The sequence below is a fragment of the Chelonoidis abingdonii genome, chromosome 9 (assembly GCF_003597395.2).
Source record: "Chelonoidis abingdonii isolate Lonesome George chromosome 9, CheloAbing_2.0, whole genome shotgun sequence".
NCBI classification, from domain to species: Eukaryota; Metazoa; Chordata; order Testudines; family Testudinidae; genus Chelonoidis; species Chelonoidis abingdonii.
The window spans coordinates 58,844,595-58,862,551 of NC_133777.1; the positions used below are offsets into that span (position 1 = coordinate 58,844,595).

At 40.9% G+C, this 17,957-nt stretch overlaps 1 protein-coding gene across 3 annotated transcripts in view; it reads right to left on the reverse strand.

Annotated features, from left to right (window-relative positions):
• MINDY2 (MINDY lysine 48 deubiquitinase 2) overlaps positions 1–17,957 on the reverse strand; it is a 117,951-nt gene that overhangs the window by 76,673 nt on the left and 23,321 nt on the right. For all 3 annotated transcript variants that reach the window (XM_075069586.1, XM_075069585.1, XM_075069587.1), the window contains exon 3: positions 15,214–15,278. In XM_075069586.1, coding sequence (XP_074925687.1) covers positions 15,214–15,278 — 65 coding nt within the window. The remainder of the gene's footprint in view (positions 1–15,213; positions 15,279–17,957) is intronic.

Consider the following 17,957-nt stretch of genomic DNA (forward strand, 5'->3'; position numbering starts at 1 on the left):
GCAAACTAGAAGGTAAGGGCCGGGGATGAAAGCATTGCTGCTTCTACGATGGCTGCATGCAAATTATAGGGGGTCACACTGGGCCACCCTGTTCATCGGATGTGCGAGGGGGGGGTGGTAATCTCGAGCCATGGCTGAGATTCTGCGGTACGGGGAAGATGAGGAGGAAGAGGAGGAGCCTTACAGAGGAACGCACTCGTCTCCTTACAGGCCGGAGCTTTTTTCCTCAGCCAGCCTGAATTACTCAGCCTCCAATGCCAGTAGCAGGCAACATGAGCATGGAAGGACCTTGGTGAGTGACCTTTTTGTAAATGATAAAAATGGTTAAAAGCAAGCATTTTTTTAATGATTGGTTTGCCGGATGATGGGAATAGCATTTGCGGTCAGACGGTTATTGGAAAAGTCTGTTAGCATGTCTGCGGGATGGGCGAAAATCTTGGGAATTCATGAAAGCTTCGCTGGAGGTCTCCAAACGCTTTGAGAAAGGTTCTGGCAAGGCAGCTTGATTCTCGATCATGGTAGACCTTCGACCCGCATGCATGTAGCAAGTAATCCTGGTATCACTCGTCATGCAGCTAGTGTATGCTCCGGTGATTGCTGGGCATTCAAGCAACATCGTTCTTTTTCGCTGTATACCCAGGAGAGTGATATGTCATGGTAACCTGGTTGAAATTCAGGGAATTTAATAAGGGGAGAGAGATTGGCCATTCACTCCGCTGTTCGATGTTGTTAAAGAATCTTCTTAGGTAGCTAAGCGGGGGGAGAGGAGGCAGGGTAAATGGCGCTGAGCTTATTCCATGTTTTGGCTAGCAGAGATTTCCTGCTACCAGCACGTGGTAGGCGGGAGAAGGGGGGTGATCTAGCAATGATTTTCCTGATAACAGCCTGCGGATGGAGGGGAGGAGTAAAGTGGATCATCGAGAGAATGGATGGGGGGGTTGGTTTGGCTGCTGGATGTTAACGGAAGAAGCAGCACTGACGATTTGTTGGTATTTGGGAAAGTGCGGGCACTGTGTTATGAAGGCTACAGAAGCGGAAAGACAATGGCTCATGGCCGCGATGCAGAGCTGAATTCTGCTGGCAGGAACGCATTGTGAGATTCTAACACCAAGAGTGACAGGCACTAAGATGCAATGTGCCTTGTTAGTGAAATCAATGTATGTAAGGTGAATAGTGTTGTTCCACTGTGAGAGTATATCGCTTTGTAAGTTATTTTTTGCTTCTTTGGTTTTCTGGTAGGCTTGTCTGAGCTCCTTAACTTTCACACTGCACTGCACTGAGTCCCTGGTGTGGCCTTTCTCCATCATAGCCTTGGAAATTTTTTCAAATATTTTTTCATTTCGTCTTTTGGAACGGAGTTCTGTTAGCACAGAATCCTCTCCCCATATAGCGATCAGATCCAGTACCTCCCGTTCGGTCCATGCTGGAGCTCTTTTTCGATTCTCAGGAGACAGCATTGTTACCTGTGCTGATGAGCTCTCCACGCTGGCCAAACAGGAAATGAAATTTAAAAGTTCAAGGGGCTTTTCGTGTCTACCTGGCCAGTACATCCGAGTTCAGACTGCTGTCCAGGGCGGTCACAGTGGTGGAGTGTGGGATACCGCCTGGAGGCCAATACCGTGGATTTGTGGCCACATTAACCCTAATCTGATATGGTAATACCAATTTCAGTGCTACTCCTCTCGTCGGGGAGGAATACAGAAACCTGTTAAAAGAGCCCTTTCTATCGATATAAAGGGCCTCGTGTGGATGGGTGCAGCATTAAAATCGGTTTAACTCTGCTAAAATCAGTATAAATGCGTAGTGTAGACCAGGCCTAAGTCAATATCTCCTAGGGAAAGGATATAAAGTGGGGCTGTCAAGCGATTAAAAAAAGTTACTCGCAATTAATCATGTGATTAAAAAAATTAATCATGATTAATCACACTGTTAAACAATAGAATACCATTCATTTTAAATATTTTTGGATGTTTACTACATTTTCAAATATATTATTTTAAATTACAACAAAACAAAGTGTACAGTGCTCACTTCATATTTTTTATTACAAATATTTGCACTGTAAAAAACTAAAAATATTGTATTTTTCAATTCCTCTCATACAAGTACTGTAGTGCAATCTCTCTCATGAAAGTTGAACCCACAAATATAGAATTATGTCCAAAAAACTATATTAAAAAATAAAACAATGTAAAACTTTAGAGCCTACAAGTCCACTCAATCCTACTTTTTGGTCAGCCAATCACTCAGACAAACAAGGTTGGTTACAATTTGTGGGAGATAATACCGCCTGCTTCTTGTTTACAATGGCACCTGAAAGGTGAGAACAGGTGTTCACATGGCACTGTTGTAGCTGGCATTGCAAGACATTTATGTTGCTTCACGCTTCAACCACCATTCCAGGAGGAGATGCTTCCATGCTGGTGATGGGTTCTGCTGAATAATGATCCAAAGCAGTGAGGACTGATGCATGTTCATTTTCATCAGCTGAGTCAGACGCCACTAGCAGAATGTTGATTTTTTTTAATTTTTTTTTTGCACTGGTTTGGGTTCTGTAGTTTCCGCATCATAATTTTGCTCTTAAGACTTCTGAATGCATGCTCCATACCTCGTCTTGCTCAGATTTTAGATGGCAATTCAGAGTCTTAAACCTTGGTTCAAGTGCTGTAGCTGTTTTTAGAAATCTCACATTGGTACCTTCTTCGCATTTTGTCAAATCTGCTGTGAAAGTGTTCTTAAAACAAACGTGCTGGGTCACCATCCAAGACAGCTGTAATATGAAATATATGTAGAATGCAGGTAAAATAGAGCAGGAAACATGCATTCTCCCCCCAAGGAGTACAGTCGCAAATTTAATTGACGCATTTTTTTTTAAACAAGCATCCGCAGCATGGAAGTATATCCTCTGGAATGGTGGCCGAAGCATGAAGGGACATATTATTGTTTAGCATATCTGGCACGTAAATACCTTGCAACGCCAGCTAGAAAAGTGCCACGCGAACGCCTGTCCTCATTTTCAGGTGACATTTTAAATAAGAAGTAGGCAGCAGTATCTCCTGTCAGTGTAAACAAACTTGTTTGTCTTAACAACTGGCAGAATAAGAAGGAGGACTGAGTGGACTTGTAGGCTCTGAAGTTTTACATTGTTTTGTTTTAGACTGCAGTTATGCAACAAAAAAATTCCATATTTGTAAGTTACACTTTCATGATAAAGAGATTGCACTTCAGTACTTGTATGAAGTGAATTGAAAAATATTATTTCTTTTATGATTTTTACAGAGCATATATTTGTAATAAAAACTAATAATATAAAGTGAGCACTGAGCACTTTGTTGTAATTGAAATCAATATTGAAGAGGTATAGAAACATCCAAAAATATGTAATAATTTAAATTGGTATTCTATTGTTATAAGTGACATTAATTTTTTTAATCAATTAATTTGAGTTAATTGCGTGAGTTAACTGCAATTAATTGACAGCCCTAATATAAAGTAATAAGAGGAGGCACCCAAGATCAGTGCCTTGTGAGATCTCCACACAGTTTTGGAGGATCATCCACCAAAACAGATGAAGGTATGACCTGAGAAGCAAGAGGAGAAAAAGGAGAGGGCAGTATCTTGCAGCAAGACAGACCAGGATTTTGAGGAGAGTATTATTGCAGTGTCAATAGTTGCAAAGTGCTCAAAGAGGCTATGAGAAATGGCTATCAAGACATCACTAAAAACTTTAAGAGCAATTTCAGAGGACTGGAATGAGTGGAAAATTGATTAAAACAGGAATTCAGGATGGAGATGGAGGAGAGAAGGAATCAGAAGATCAGTCCCACTTCTGTTAAGGTGGCTGGAGGTAGAAAAGATGGGAATGGAGAAAAAGAAGGGTTAGATGCACTGGAGATTAGGGAGAGTAAGCAGAAGAGCAAATGGAATCCAGGGTAAGAGAACATGGAGTTAATGAAAACAGTTGGAGAGGAATGAAGAGAAAGAAAGATCGTGAGAAGAGGAAAGAATGGAGAAAATGATGAATGGGCTACATGGTGAGCATCAAGGAAAAATAAGTGGCAGACAATGATTAGTGAGTCAATTTGGTAAATAAGAGAGTGAAATGGGTACGCCACAAAATGACCTGAAAAAATGAAAAGCAAAGCAATCTACTAAATGGCAGTGAATTCCCAGACAACTGGAATGATTAAACAAGAGAGTAACCAATAGATTTCTAAAGTTTGTAGTTAATTTTTAAGCAGGTTAATGAATCAATAAAAAGATAAGACAGGGCTTGCGTCTGTGTGCTAAGATAAGTAAAAAAAAGGAATTAAAAAAATCAGTGTACATGCACACAGTCTAACTTCTCTCCTCGTAACTCAGTCAATTCAAAATGTATTTTCATTTAACTTCCTAATGATATATTTGTGCCAATTTTTGAGTTTCTATCCCCAACCTTTAAGATACTAGGGAACTATCATTCAAAAAGGCTTTTTTTTTTTTTTAATTTAATTTTTTGACAAGAGTGTCATTTCCTCCCTACCCACCACACATTCTCTCTTCCTACTTAAAATCAACTGAACTATTTTTACTCAAACCTCTAGAGGAGACCAAACCCTGGTAAGTTTCATCCCAAAATGTAAAAGTTTGCAAAGTTATAACAGTTGAAAGAGGCTTTTTAAAATGGCAATACCCTATCTACTTTAACCATAGGTATATGCTCCACTTGTATCATTTTTTTCTACAACCTGTGATGTAATATCTAGTAGCACTATCTGCATGATGAGTCCATAAAATATATTTTTTATGAAATCAATTACAAAATGTGAATTTCAGATTAAAATATGCACTAGAATAATGCAAGTTTGCTGGCATATACAGGCCAAAAAAGTTTGCCACAAAGGTAGCTTCATCATTAAATCCTTTATCACTGAATTGAATTTAAGCATGGCTGTATTGGTTGAAAAGAAAAGGTTATTAGAACACAAATCAGCATATTCTAACTCAAGAATATGGAATCATTACAGATAACAAAATTAGTTTGTGTGTAAAAGAAAACTGTATTAGTTGATATGCGTGGGTAAGACTGTACAAAGTGCTGTAAAGTATTCCATCATACTTAAGAAATAGTATAGTAATACATACACACACACGAAAAAGTTTCATCTCAATCTTCAACTCTGGCATTTAGTGACGAGCGCTTAAGCAAATAATGGTCCATTACATTTTCCCATATAATTATTATGCTTTGAGGGTAGAAAAGTATTTTATACCTAAACTGATGGATTTCAATGACAATTTTGAGAATCTGATTTAAGTTTAATAATGATACCATGAATTTTTCATTTCTGCTAATTTGTGTTAAACTGGGTGCCATCTGTTAAAACAACAACATTATGTAAGATGTACTATTTGAAACCAAATCATTTCTTCATTATCTAAATGGATTAAGTTTTCACTTATATAAATTTAAACTAACAGTGTCTAGTTTATTTCAAAAAAGCACATTAAAAACTCTACTCGGCTAGAACTCTTCGCTTTGGAATCTGGCATCTATGGAGACTGACCCACCATTCATGACTTAAATTGTATGAAAAGTAACTTCATGAAGCTAGGAACTGAGCCTAAGGCTCCATATCACTTTTACTGATGGTCAAGACAGAGCTTTATGCAGGCTATCAATTAAACATATTACTCCTGGGGGAATTTTGCACCAAAAAATTAAATGTTCTGCAAAACCCTGCATATTTTGTCAAAACAATAATATAAATCACACCAGTTTCAAATTATTTTGGTAATTTATTTCAAAATACCTGTCAACAAGTATGTCTGTAACAATACAATAATTAATTTAAAACTACAATACAGAAATGTATTTCCCACACCCCTCAGAACCAGTGCAAAGGCTTGAGAGAGTCGGGGTAACAGAGGAGCTGAGGGAGAGGGAAGTAATTGCTGGGAAAGAGCCTGGGAGTGAAACTTGACAGTTGCTGGGTGTGGGTGGAAGAGGTACGGAACAGGGACGGAACAGGGGTTTTGGGGGCTATGGGGAGAAATTATTAGGGCAAATTGTCTGGTGGGGTTTTTTGCCTTTGCAATATCCTGAAGGTCCAGTTTTAGGTTAATAAGGAGAAAAGACAACCTTAAAACTTTTAAGTTCCTAAGTGGAGTAATTTCATCACAAGCTGTGTTCAGTATTGGCATGAAGTTCAAAACTAGCCAGCTCCCAGAGGTAAACATGAGTAAAATCCATCCCTGTGTCTGCTTCTTTCTCTTGCATGCACACTGTAGTAGAATGAAAGTAGTACCCAAATTAAGGTTGTCTATATCTTTTAACTTTAAAGTGCTTGATTCTACCCCTTAAACAAAATGTTTCCATCAACATATGATTTCTCTCTCACACACAATGTCCAATTTTTTTTTATTTTTTAAAGGCAAGACCAAGTTCTGCTGTGAACAACTGTAGTTATGAAGTGTTAGGCAACCTTAATATTGGGATGTTACCTCTGTGTGCTGCACTAGGACGAACATGGACTTGGTGTTGTTTACCAACAGGGCCAGAGTGGCATACGTGGACAGGATGAGGGCCACGTGATCCTGCACCTGCAATCTGTAGCTGCCCTTGATCAGTTAGTTGTCGAGATAGAGGAAGATCTGAACCCCACAACGTCTGAGATAGCAGCCTATCACAGACATGCACTTTGTGAATGCCCTGGGAACAGTCGACAGGCCAAACAGGAGGACCGTAAATTGGTAGTGTTCCTGCCCAACTGTGAAATGGAGGAAATGTCTGTGCCCCTCAAATATATGGAATGTGGACGTATGCGTCCTGCAGATCGAGGGAGACATACCAGTCCCCGGGATCCAGAGAGGGGATGATGGAGGCCAGAGAGACCATGCGAAACTTGAGTTTTACCATGCACTGGTTCAGGCCTCACAGGTCCGGGATGCGCCTGAGCCCTCCTTTGGCCTTTAGGATAACGAAGTAGCAGGAGAAGAAACCCTTGTGTCTGAACTCCGCTGGTACCACTTCCACCATTCCTAGGCCAAGGAGCCACCACACCTCCTGCTTGAGCAGGGCCTCATGAGAGGAGTTCCAGGAGGGACGGAGATGGAGGGTGGGCAGGCGAGGTAGAGGTAAACTGTAGGGTGTAGCCCTTGGAGATGGTGTTGAGGACCCATCGGTCTGAGGTCAGCCACGACCACTCCGGGAAAAAGAGCAAACAGTTAGAGAAGGGAAGCTTTACTGCGAGTGGATTCCTGGTATGAACTGGTAAGTTGCCCCCAGGCGTCACGTCAAAACTGGTGCTTTCCCGCCTGTCTACCATCAGAGGGCCGAGGTGGGGGGCGGACTGGGACTGCCTCTGCCGGCGTTTCTTATAGTCCCTTGACCTTTTTCATAAGGGGGCTTAACTGGAAACTTGAGGACGAATAAACCTCTTCCCTGAATAGGTCCTGTCTCCTTAAGTCTTTATTTTTTGGAGTAGGGGCTGGTTGGCCCTGCCTCTCCCTGTGGTTGACCGATTCAACCACTAGGGAGTTGGGGGCAGGGTGGGTGTACAAGTATTCACGCACTTTGGCAAACACAAAGTACTTCCTTTCCGCCCTCTTAGAGACTGGGGGCAAGGAAGCCGGGGTTTGCCACAAGGCATTCAAAATCTTTGCCACCCCTTCATGGAGTGGGAGGGCCACCCTGCCTGGTGCTGAGCTGAGAGGACGTTGAAGAAGGAGTCCGAAGATTCCTCCACCTCCTCGGCTTGAAGCTACCCTTTTCAACAGTTCCTGGTGGAACAGGTGGAGGAGGGGCCGTAACTGCCTCATCAGGGAGGATGAGGGTGCGGTACTCTGTGTATCCACCGGTGCTGAAGGTCCCACCACTTGGTTGCCCTCTGGGTGCAGAACCGGTGATGAATGCCCCACTGACTCCTTCCTGGGAGGCCGACAGTCTCTCTGAGGCTCTGGCCACCAAACAAGTCACCACCAGGGGCTGCGCTGGAGGTCATGGGATCCCATTGGTACCATGGTGCCGGCCAAGGAGCCTGGTGCCACTGCACCTGCTGTGACACCGGTGGAGCAGGCTGTTCAGCCTGACCAGCCTGTCCCATTGATTGATGACTACAAAGGGAGGCTGGGCGTATGACTGGCTGCTGCGCCTGGACCAGGAGGAGCAGCGGTGTCGGGAACGGTGCCAACCATGAGATGTGATCCCGGGGTGGAGGAGCAGAAGTACTACCAGTAGCAGCTGTTCCAACGGGCGGATCCACGACAGCGAGTTGCCGGCGATTGATGCCTGGGACTAAGGGAGCAGAGCTGTGGCAGGGTCCTGGAGCGAGATGAAGAACAGCAACGATGTTGATGCCTGCACAACGGTGGGCTATGGTAACCTCTCAGAGGCTAGGACCTCCAGTGCTGTCTGTCCCAGTCTTGATGGGGCACGCTTTCCTCATGAGGTCTATGGTCCCTCGAGGAGGAACAGTGCCTGGAACCCCTGCCAGTCAGTACCCAGCCAGACAACTTGGTGGGGGTTGACGGGGACTGGCATGGACTGCACACAAGGCAGTCACTGAGCAGCGAACGGAGTTGGGAACATTCCCTAGACTGTGAAAGGTACCGACCAGGTGGCGACTGCGGAGATCCAAGTGGTGGCTTGCCTCTGGACTGGGGAACCAATGGTTGCAGGTCCCCTGGAACCAGCACAGACATAACATCCTGGGCCGCTTGCAGGGCCTCCTGCATGGACCCAGACTAGACTCAGACCCAGAACCCAGACCCAAACCCAGAACTGCACAACGTGGGTCTAGTCTCTCCCCTGTCTTGCTCCAGTGTCTCAACGGAGAAGACCTCCTCTTAGCTCTTTTGGAGTGTTACGTGGACGGGGAGCAGTGCTGGCTAGTGGAAGGCACTGAAGGGTTGTCATGCACCGACGCCGCAGCGCTTGGTGCCGATTCGGAGTGGCACACTGGAGTTGGGGTCAACGCTGACTCCATCAGAATGACTCGGAGTCATATGTCCCTTTCCTTTTTGGTCCAAGGCTTAGAGGATCTGCAAATCTTGCAGCAAATCGCTGAAGTGGGTTTTCCCCAGACAGTGTAAACAGTCCGCATGCGGATCACTCTCTGGCACTGTCCGCCTGCAAGTGCCACACAAGTTAAAGCCTGGAGCATGCCCCGACCCGGGTGCACTAAACCAACACTAAACTACAGGTGCTACTAACTATGAACGAACAAGAGCTCAAGAAGGAAGCTGCAGCCAAGCTGGAGCAGAGCAGTTCTGATGCACCTTCACTGCTGGCAAAAAAGAACTGAGGGTGGGTGGGAGCGCGCCGCACCCCTTCTACCACACTACAGAGACGCCACTCCAGAGATCATTAGGGGCACTCCCAGGGCACCAGTGCATGTGGAGAGCACGCACACCTATTGTGGAATGCACATGAGCAATCACTTGAAGAACCTCCATTCTTCTTTTTTTAAGTATGTGTCAGTGTGGATCCCATAACAGATGACTGGCAAGCAGTACCCTCTTCAGGATGGTGGGAATGAGATGCTTCAATTGCATCTGTTGAATAGTGACTGGAGTACCACTCTTGCAATTTTGGCCTCTTATTAGTCCAATGCATAATGTTGGACCAACATGGATGGCTGCTCCACTTAGCAGCCTTGCAGATTTCAGATATCAGCACATTTCAGAAACAGGCCAAGGATGTCACTGGGGATCTGATGGCACGACCCTTAATAGTCAAATGGAGAAGTACATCAGCCATTGGGTAGCACAGTGAGATATGGGTTACCCATTTGGAAGTCTGATGAAATGCCTTGACCATTGGAGCAGCCAACTACAGACATGGGGACAGTCTAAAAGATTTTGTCCTGTTGATGCAACATTGAAAAGCTCGGATACGTCTAGGATATGGATCATCTTCTCTCCTTGTGTGGAATGTGGCTTTGGAAGACACAGGCAAATCAAAATCAGAAAATGTCTTGGGAATTAATTTTTTGCACAAGGTCTCAGTATGACTGGCTTTATGAAACAAGATGAAAGAAGTTTCCACTCTGAGTGCCTGAAACTTGCTCATTCTTCTGGCTAAGGTAATGGTCACCAGAAAGACTGCTTCGAGTGGCAGATGGAGTCCTAAAGGTTTAAGAGGACAATGCTGGAGCAGGTTCTCTAATCAGTAAGTAAAGGCATCAGACAATGACAAGGACAGGTTTAAACCCAGTGAGATTCTAGTACGCCATTACAAACAGTTGGTGTGAAGCATTTCACCCCACTGTACAAGGAGGTGTGCAGGAGAATCTCCTCTCCCCAAAAAGGAAAAGGTAAAGAAGGGGAAGAATGCCCATTTAAACAAATTTTTAATAAAAGTATTGAAATAAAGAAAGTGAAGAGAGATTTCTTGACAAATTAAGAGTTCCAAAGCCTAGAAAAAAGGAACAGGTCAAATACAGTCCAAGCTCCACCTCACTGCCATGGGAGGTGAGAAGAAACTTGAGGGTTGCAGCCACTCCACATGAAAGCACAAGGAGGCAGAGGAAGCATGCACAGCCCTGAAGGATGCTACCATTCAAGCGATTATGAGCTCTCATGAGGCATATGTAAACTTACAGTGGAGTCCAGAGATGAGAGAGACATACGTATAACATTATAAATTCTTCAGTAAAATGTGGTGTCTCATCCTTTGATTTTTTAGAAGAACCATACACGGAGAACAAGAGAAATGCAAAATATAGTACCTGCTCTCATTAGGTTGACAATCAGCAGATAGTTTCAATTAGTTAATTAAATCCTCCCAATATAGTCCCAAACAACAACAACAAAATCTATGTAGTCTCAGTCTTAACTCTATTTTAACATATCGGTTATGTAAGAGTAAAAACACATTACAAAGATGCTGTAACCACCCCAAAAACAGATATTACACACCAAAAAAAATGTAGAGATAAGGTTACATTAAAAATCCAAATGACTTAAGGTAAGGAAATGTACAGTAAAGACACCCAAACAATCTTTTCTCTACACTGTAGTGACACCATACAGTAACCACACAATTATGAATAGAGCATAATTGTGTTTCCAGTTTAATATAAACTGATTTTTTTTAAGAACAATACATATTTTCTCTCAAGTCAGAATGCATTCTTAGAAATACACTACCTCACCAGAGCACTATGAAATATTTGCTGAGAAAGTGGATGAAACAACTAGGTCGCCATAAGAATGGCTGTGTTTGCTACTCCACAAAGTGAGCACTAAAAAGATTATTAAAAAATACTGGATAAATATGACTATTTATATATTCACAAAGCAATTTGGCACAGAAGTTAAAATATACCTACACTAACCTCTTTAATGATGTAAAGAAGCATACCAAAAAAATTGTATGACAATTACATGGTATCAAGTATCGGAGGGATACCAGTTAGTTATCAGAGTTTGCTGCTTTTACAGATCCAGACTAAGAGTCCTGTGGCACCTTAAACCCTTTGCTGCTTTTACATGGTAAACTCATCCAGTTTGGTAAAGGGAGACCAGAGAGGCTGCACTTTAAAGAGGTAGCTAATTTTCTTCAACCTTATTCCAGTACACTGTGTCTACCTCTAGACAATATTTTTCCAATAACTTCGAAATCACAAGATTTAGCTATTTAACCACTGATAACTGAGCACTCACTTGGACACATGAAGCATTATATGTCAGTTACTCCAATCAAAGTTTATAACTCAGAATTATCCAAAATAAATCATTTTGGATAATTCTGAAAGACTAGGGTCCAGGTCAATTTCAGTTTCCACAATACCACTCAACTTGCTGTTTCCAGCACAACAAATACAAGAAGTATGGGTAAATTCTGCCAAACAAAATAAGGAGACCCAGTAATAAAAAGTAAATAGTTCCATTTCAAACTCTAATCATTTAACTCCAATGAAGTCCCTCTCTCTTTAAAAATGTTATGCACAGGGAATAAGCTATGAATACATGTAGATGGAGCTGAAAAAAATTCACTCACTGGAGGCAAGTAGGAAGCTTTTCCTGCTACTTGGGGGCATATGTTAGCAGTTTCTACAAAAATTAAGCTAATTAAAAAAAACCCAAAAAACTATTCTTCTTCTTTATGGTTCTAGAGTAAATATTCCAAACTGCAAACCAACTCAGCATTGTCTTCCCTAATCTGCAGTCAGTTCCAGTGCCTTCGCACAGCACTACCAAGCACCAGCAGAGTATTTAGACTCTGGTCTGTTTCACTGTTTCTATTTAGAACCTGTGAGAGGCAATGAAACTCCAGAATCGTATCAAATTTACACACATGTTATAGAGAAAGCAATAAAGCATAGAAACAGGTACTTCACAGAGGAGACAGACTAAAAAGTGGTCCAGAGGTAGATAAAGGAGGATGCTTCTTCACATCATCCTTCCCAGCAGCCAAGAGGCTTTAGGTGAGAAGTCGAACAGTGGAGACCTGATCCATTCTATGCTCACACTCCATAGGAGCCAGCAAGCTGAGGAGAGGGGTATGGTAACAAAAGCTTCTCTCCTTCACAGCAGCCAGGAGGCTCTGGGATGGGTAGGAAAGACTAAGCATTGCCTTACCAGATCATTGGTCAATCTAATCTTGTATCCTATCTCCAACGGTGGCCAATACCTGCTGCTTTAGAGGAACATGCAAGAAATACTGCAGTAAACAGTCATGGAATAGCCTACTCATAGGGAGTAGTTTCTTCAACTGTAATTCTAGATGTTTTCATCATCAATATATCATGAATGTCAACCTTTTTCTGAACTCTGCAAGGCTCTTGGTCTCATTGATATCTTGTGGCGTTCAGTTCCACTGGTTAATTGTGTGTTTTATGAAAAATTGTTTCCTTATTAGTTTGAAATGTGTTGCTAATTGGTTCATTAAAAAGGTCCACTTTCCTTATATTAGGAGAAAAATGAAACAGAAGTACCCAACCTATCTTCTCTATATACTGTTCATTATTTTGTGTATCATGTTCTTTTTACTGGAACGTAACAGCACAGATCCCCTTCATTTTTTATACCTCACGCTGACAAGTAGGTGCATCTTGTAAATTTATCAAGGTCTATAATAGGAAATATTTCAGCATGATCTCAATGTTTTGTCCTGATCGCTTAAGGCAGGGGTTTGGGTCCTCTCAGGGGGTCACGAGGTTTTACATGGGGGGGGTCGCAAGCTGTCAGCCTCCACCCCAAACCCCACTTTGTCTCCAGCATTTATAATGGTATTAAATATATAAACAAGTGTTTTTAATTTATAAGGGGGGGGGGGCGGGTGTCACACTTATAAGGTTTGCTTTGTGAAAGGAGTTACCAGTACAATACACCACTACTCCGACATAACGTGGCCTTGGGGAGCCAAAAATCCCTACCGCGTTATAAATGAAATGCCGTTATATCAGGGTACTGGTGGCAGGGCTGCAGTAGTGATTTAAAGAGTCTGGAGCTCTGGCCGCGAGGAGCCCCATGCCCTTTAAATCGCTGGCAGAGCCCCGCTGTAGCAGCCCTGGGGTAGCAGCGGCAGGGCTCCAGTGGGATTTATAGGGCCTGGGGCTACCCGCAGCAACCAGAGCCCCAGACCCTTTAAAGCGCTGCCTGAGCCCCCCTGCCGCAGCTCTAGGGTAGCAGTGACAGAGCTCCAGGGGTGATTTAAAGAGCTCCGGCTCTTCGTGGCAGCTGGAGCCCTAGACCCTTTAAAGTGACTCAAGACACCTTTTAAAGAAAAACTGCTTACATCAGTCACTGTTGGCACTTACATAAGCTCATATACAAGCTTTCATGATGTCACTTTGTCTTTTTTAGTATTTAAAATGGAGCGAGAAAACACGTAGATATAAATGTATACCTACATTTTGTAACAAATAACTCATAAGATTACCATAAACAAAACATTAAAGAAAAATATTTCTTTCAACTCCTCTCCCATTTCATTTACGTTGTGGTCAGATTCATTGTTTTATTGCTGGTACACATCTTTCTCCAGAATAGAGGATCCACAAGAGGATGTTTACCAGTATCACAAGCATCAAATCTCAAAGTGAAAACAAAGAGATGTCAGACAGAAGTGTGCTCTGAAACAAAAGTGAGAAATGAGCTGAGCATCCTGGGTGATGTTACAATCAGCCACTTCTTAAACATCAACAGGAAGCAGAAAAAGTTGCACATTTTAAAAAGGACTTTAAAAAAAATTCAGAATGCATTATTGGTGCTATATCAAAGAATATATTTTAAAAACTTTGTGCAGATCACGGCCTTTTAATTTGGGTATGTACAGTGATTTTTGGTTTTAGTAAGAAAATTACTATTTGCATACACTCCAATTGCCTCTACAGGGCGGTTTTTTTAAAAAAGTTCATGTTTATAGTGACTCATCCCAAAAGGCTCCCAAAGCTCTTTTCAAACATATATGTAAGATCACCCACATCTGAGATTAAGTGTGGCAGTCACTCTATACCAGCAATACCCACAACAGGTCTGTTATTAAAAATACATACATGGGAGAGACACCTTTACCTCAGTTGTATTTAAAAATGGAATAAGTATATTACTGTTATTAGATCAACTACTATATCCTCAATTCAAGTTAGAAGAAATAGCTATAAAACACTTCAGAGAATTCTTAAGACTTTCTGTACTACTTCTGTCATCTGGTTACAGCAGCATCTACAGATAAATAAAAAGAGATTACATGTTCTGTTCCTATCTGAATAGGGTAGGCTAATCTGAAAAGCATGGCTTTCAGTTATCACAGATTTCAGAATAAGTACCTACTACCAGTACTCCAGGGACATCTGAACTGAAAATATGAACTACTTTAAAATAAAGTACAATGAGTCTGTCATTATTCTTGCTGCAGATAAAGGAACACATTTTGCCACGGCTGATATAACAGAATGCAAAGACATTTTATTTTCTTTGCTAGCAAAGACGTTGAAATCAGATTGAACACTAAGCCCAAGGCCAATCTGTTACTATAAACAAGAAAAAACTGTTATCTTTTCAAGAAAGTGATTCGTATAGCAATAACTACTCTTCTCTACTTTAGGAGAGACACTGTAAAACTAAAGTCGATACTGAATAAATAAGAACAAAGGCTCTATTTTCCATACATTGGTGGATTTTATAAATTCTCAACAAAAGTAATTTAGTGAAATTTTTTTAAAAAAATGCTTTAGTTCATTACTGAAAAACAAACAATTGCTTTTTAGAAACTCTGTTTCTTACCTGCTCGTAATTTAGACGTTGAATTTCAGAAATCTCTTTTGGTTTTGCATCAAGAATATAGTCTCCTAAAAAAAAAAATTCAAGTTATAATTTATTCCACAACTCAAAGCTTTAGATGTACTCTTTAAAAGGTTGTCTATCTGCCTGAAGCTCTTTGACAAAATGATGGCATCTTTAAGTAACTGTCTTTTAAGACACTTACCACTGGAACAACTTCCCAAGGGTCATAGTGGATTCTCCACCACTTACATTTTTAAGTCAAGATTGGGAGTTTTTGTTAAAGATATGATCTAGGAATTATTTGGGGGAAGTTCTATGATCCGTGTTATATAGGACGTCAGTGATCCCTTCTGAACATCTATGAATTTAAGTTGACCAATAAACTGATGAGATCCCACTTCCTCAGAACTTTAAATCATAATTGTTAGAGAAAAAGTTAATACACAATCTTATCAGAAGGCAAGTGAAACCCAAATGATAGTTAAACATTTCAGTTGGGCATGTAGCCACTCTATTTGCTGACTTTTATTTCTTTTTGGCAAATAGTCATTTATTCCTAGAGTTTCTAACACAATATTGTTTGCAATGTTCTTTCAGTGTTTTATGAATTAATTTTTATTCGGTCCAAGATTTGCTGTTTTCTGTACTGTTTTCAATGTGTCATGATGAGAGTTAAATATTAATTAATTTAGCTTATGCCTTTATCCAGGACAACAGATTATTAAAATACAGCAGTGGCTCTCAAACTTTATTACTAGTGACCCCTTGAACATAGCAAGTCGCCGGGTGCAACCCGCCTTATAAATTAAACACACTTTTTAAATATATTTAACACCATTATAAATGCTGGAGGCAAAGTGGGGTTTGAGGTGGAGGTTGACAGCTCACGACTCCCCCATGTAATAACCTTGTGACCCCATGAGGGGTCCCGACCTCCAGTTTGAGAACCCCTGAAATACACCATGTTATATATAACAAGTTATACAGACACAGACTTTCAATTCTTATATTACACAAAAATATCCACTCCTTATTTGTATCATATTTACATACATGCTTGTGAAAATCTGGTTACACTGTTAGAATGTCTTTTAATTATCTATTAATTTCCCATTTTTACATTTAACTTGGATAAAAACAAAGACTGAATACTTTATACATTACACTTTGTTTCTGTTCAAAAATGTGTTTTTCCTCTGAGACACATGCAAAAGTGAAAGTGACAATTCTGCTTGCACAGCAAAATATTCCTCTTGCAAGCGCAAACCACCTGAGCCCCCTGTTTAAAAGAGATCTTTCCTGACAGCCAGATTGCTCATTCAGACCAAAACCTTGGACTAGATGGGACACCGCCCTCTATTATCCAGGTGAAGCTGGCAAATCCCAAGTCATATTTCAAGTTTAAGCAACCAAAAGAAATAGTAACAGCAGCAAAAGGGCTACATGGTAATATAACAAAGTACATGAATAAAAGCAGACACCAAATTAGAAACTAAAATAGATATTAAAAGAAATGTGAAATCTGAATCCTTTATGTTTTGTTAGCTTCAGATTGGGTTGTGTTTTATTTTAATTTAATTTCATTTTAATTTATTTATTTTGGAATCTGATTATTTAGGTTTGCTGTAAATGTAATATGATCAATCATATCAAAATCAAACAACACTGAAAAATAGGGATGTCAATCACAGTTAACTCACGTAATTAACTAAAAAATTAATCGCTATTAAAAATTAATCACAACAATCGCACTTAACACTAGAATACCAGTTTACATTTATTACATATTTTTGGATGTTTTTCTACATTTTCAATATTGATTTCAATTATAACAGAATACAAAATGCACAGTGCTCATTTTATATTTTTTATTACGAATACCTGCACTGTAAAAATGATAAAAATAGTATTTTTCATTTCACCTCATGCAAGTACTGAAGTGCCATCTCTTTATCATGAAAGTGTAATTTATAAATGCAGATATATTTGGTTACATAACTGGACTCTAAAACAACACAGTTTAAAACATTAGAGCCTACAAGAGCACCTCAGTCCTAATTATTCTGTCAATCGCTAAGACAAACAAGTTTGTTTACACTGATGGGAGACCCTGCTGCCAACTTCTTATTTACATCACCTGAACGTGAGAACAGGAGTTTGCGTGGTACTGTTGTAGCCATCATTGCAAGGTACTTATGAGCCAGATGCGCTAAAAGGTTCTTATGTCCCTTCCATGCTTCAGCCACCATTCCAGAGGACATGCTTCCATGCTGCTGATGCTAGTTAAAAAAATAATGCATCAATTAAATTTGTGACTGTACTCCTTGGGGGAAAAATTTTATGTCTCCTGCTCAGTTTTACCTTCATTCTGCATATATTTCATGTTATAGCGGTCTCAGATGATGACCCAGCAGATTTGACAAAACGCAAAGAAGGTACCAATGTGAGATTTCTAAAAAATAGCTACAACACTCAACCCCAGGTTTCAGAATCTGAAGTGCTGTCCAAAATCTGAGAGGAACGAGGTGTGGAGCATGCTTTCAGAAGTCTTAAAAGAGCAACACTGTGATGGGGAAACTACAGAACTCAAACCACCAAAAAAGAAAGAAAAAATAATCAATCTTCTGCTGGTGATTCAGATGACGAAAATGAACACGCATCAGACCGCACAAATTTGGATTGATATCAAAGAGAACCCATCATCAGCATGGAAGCATGTCCTCTGGAATAGTGCTTGAAGCATG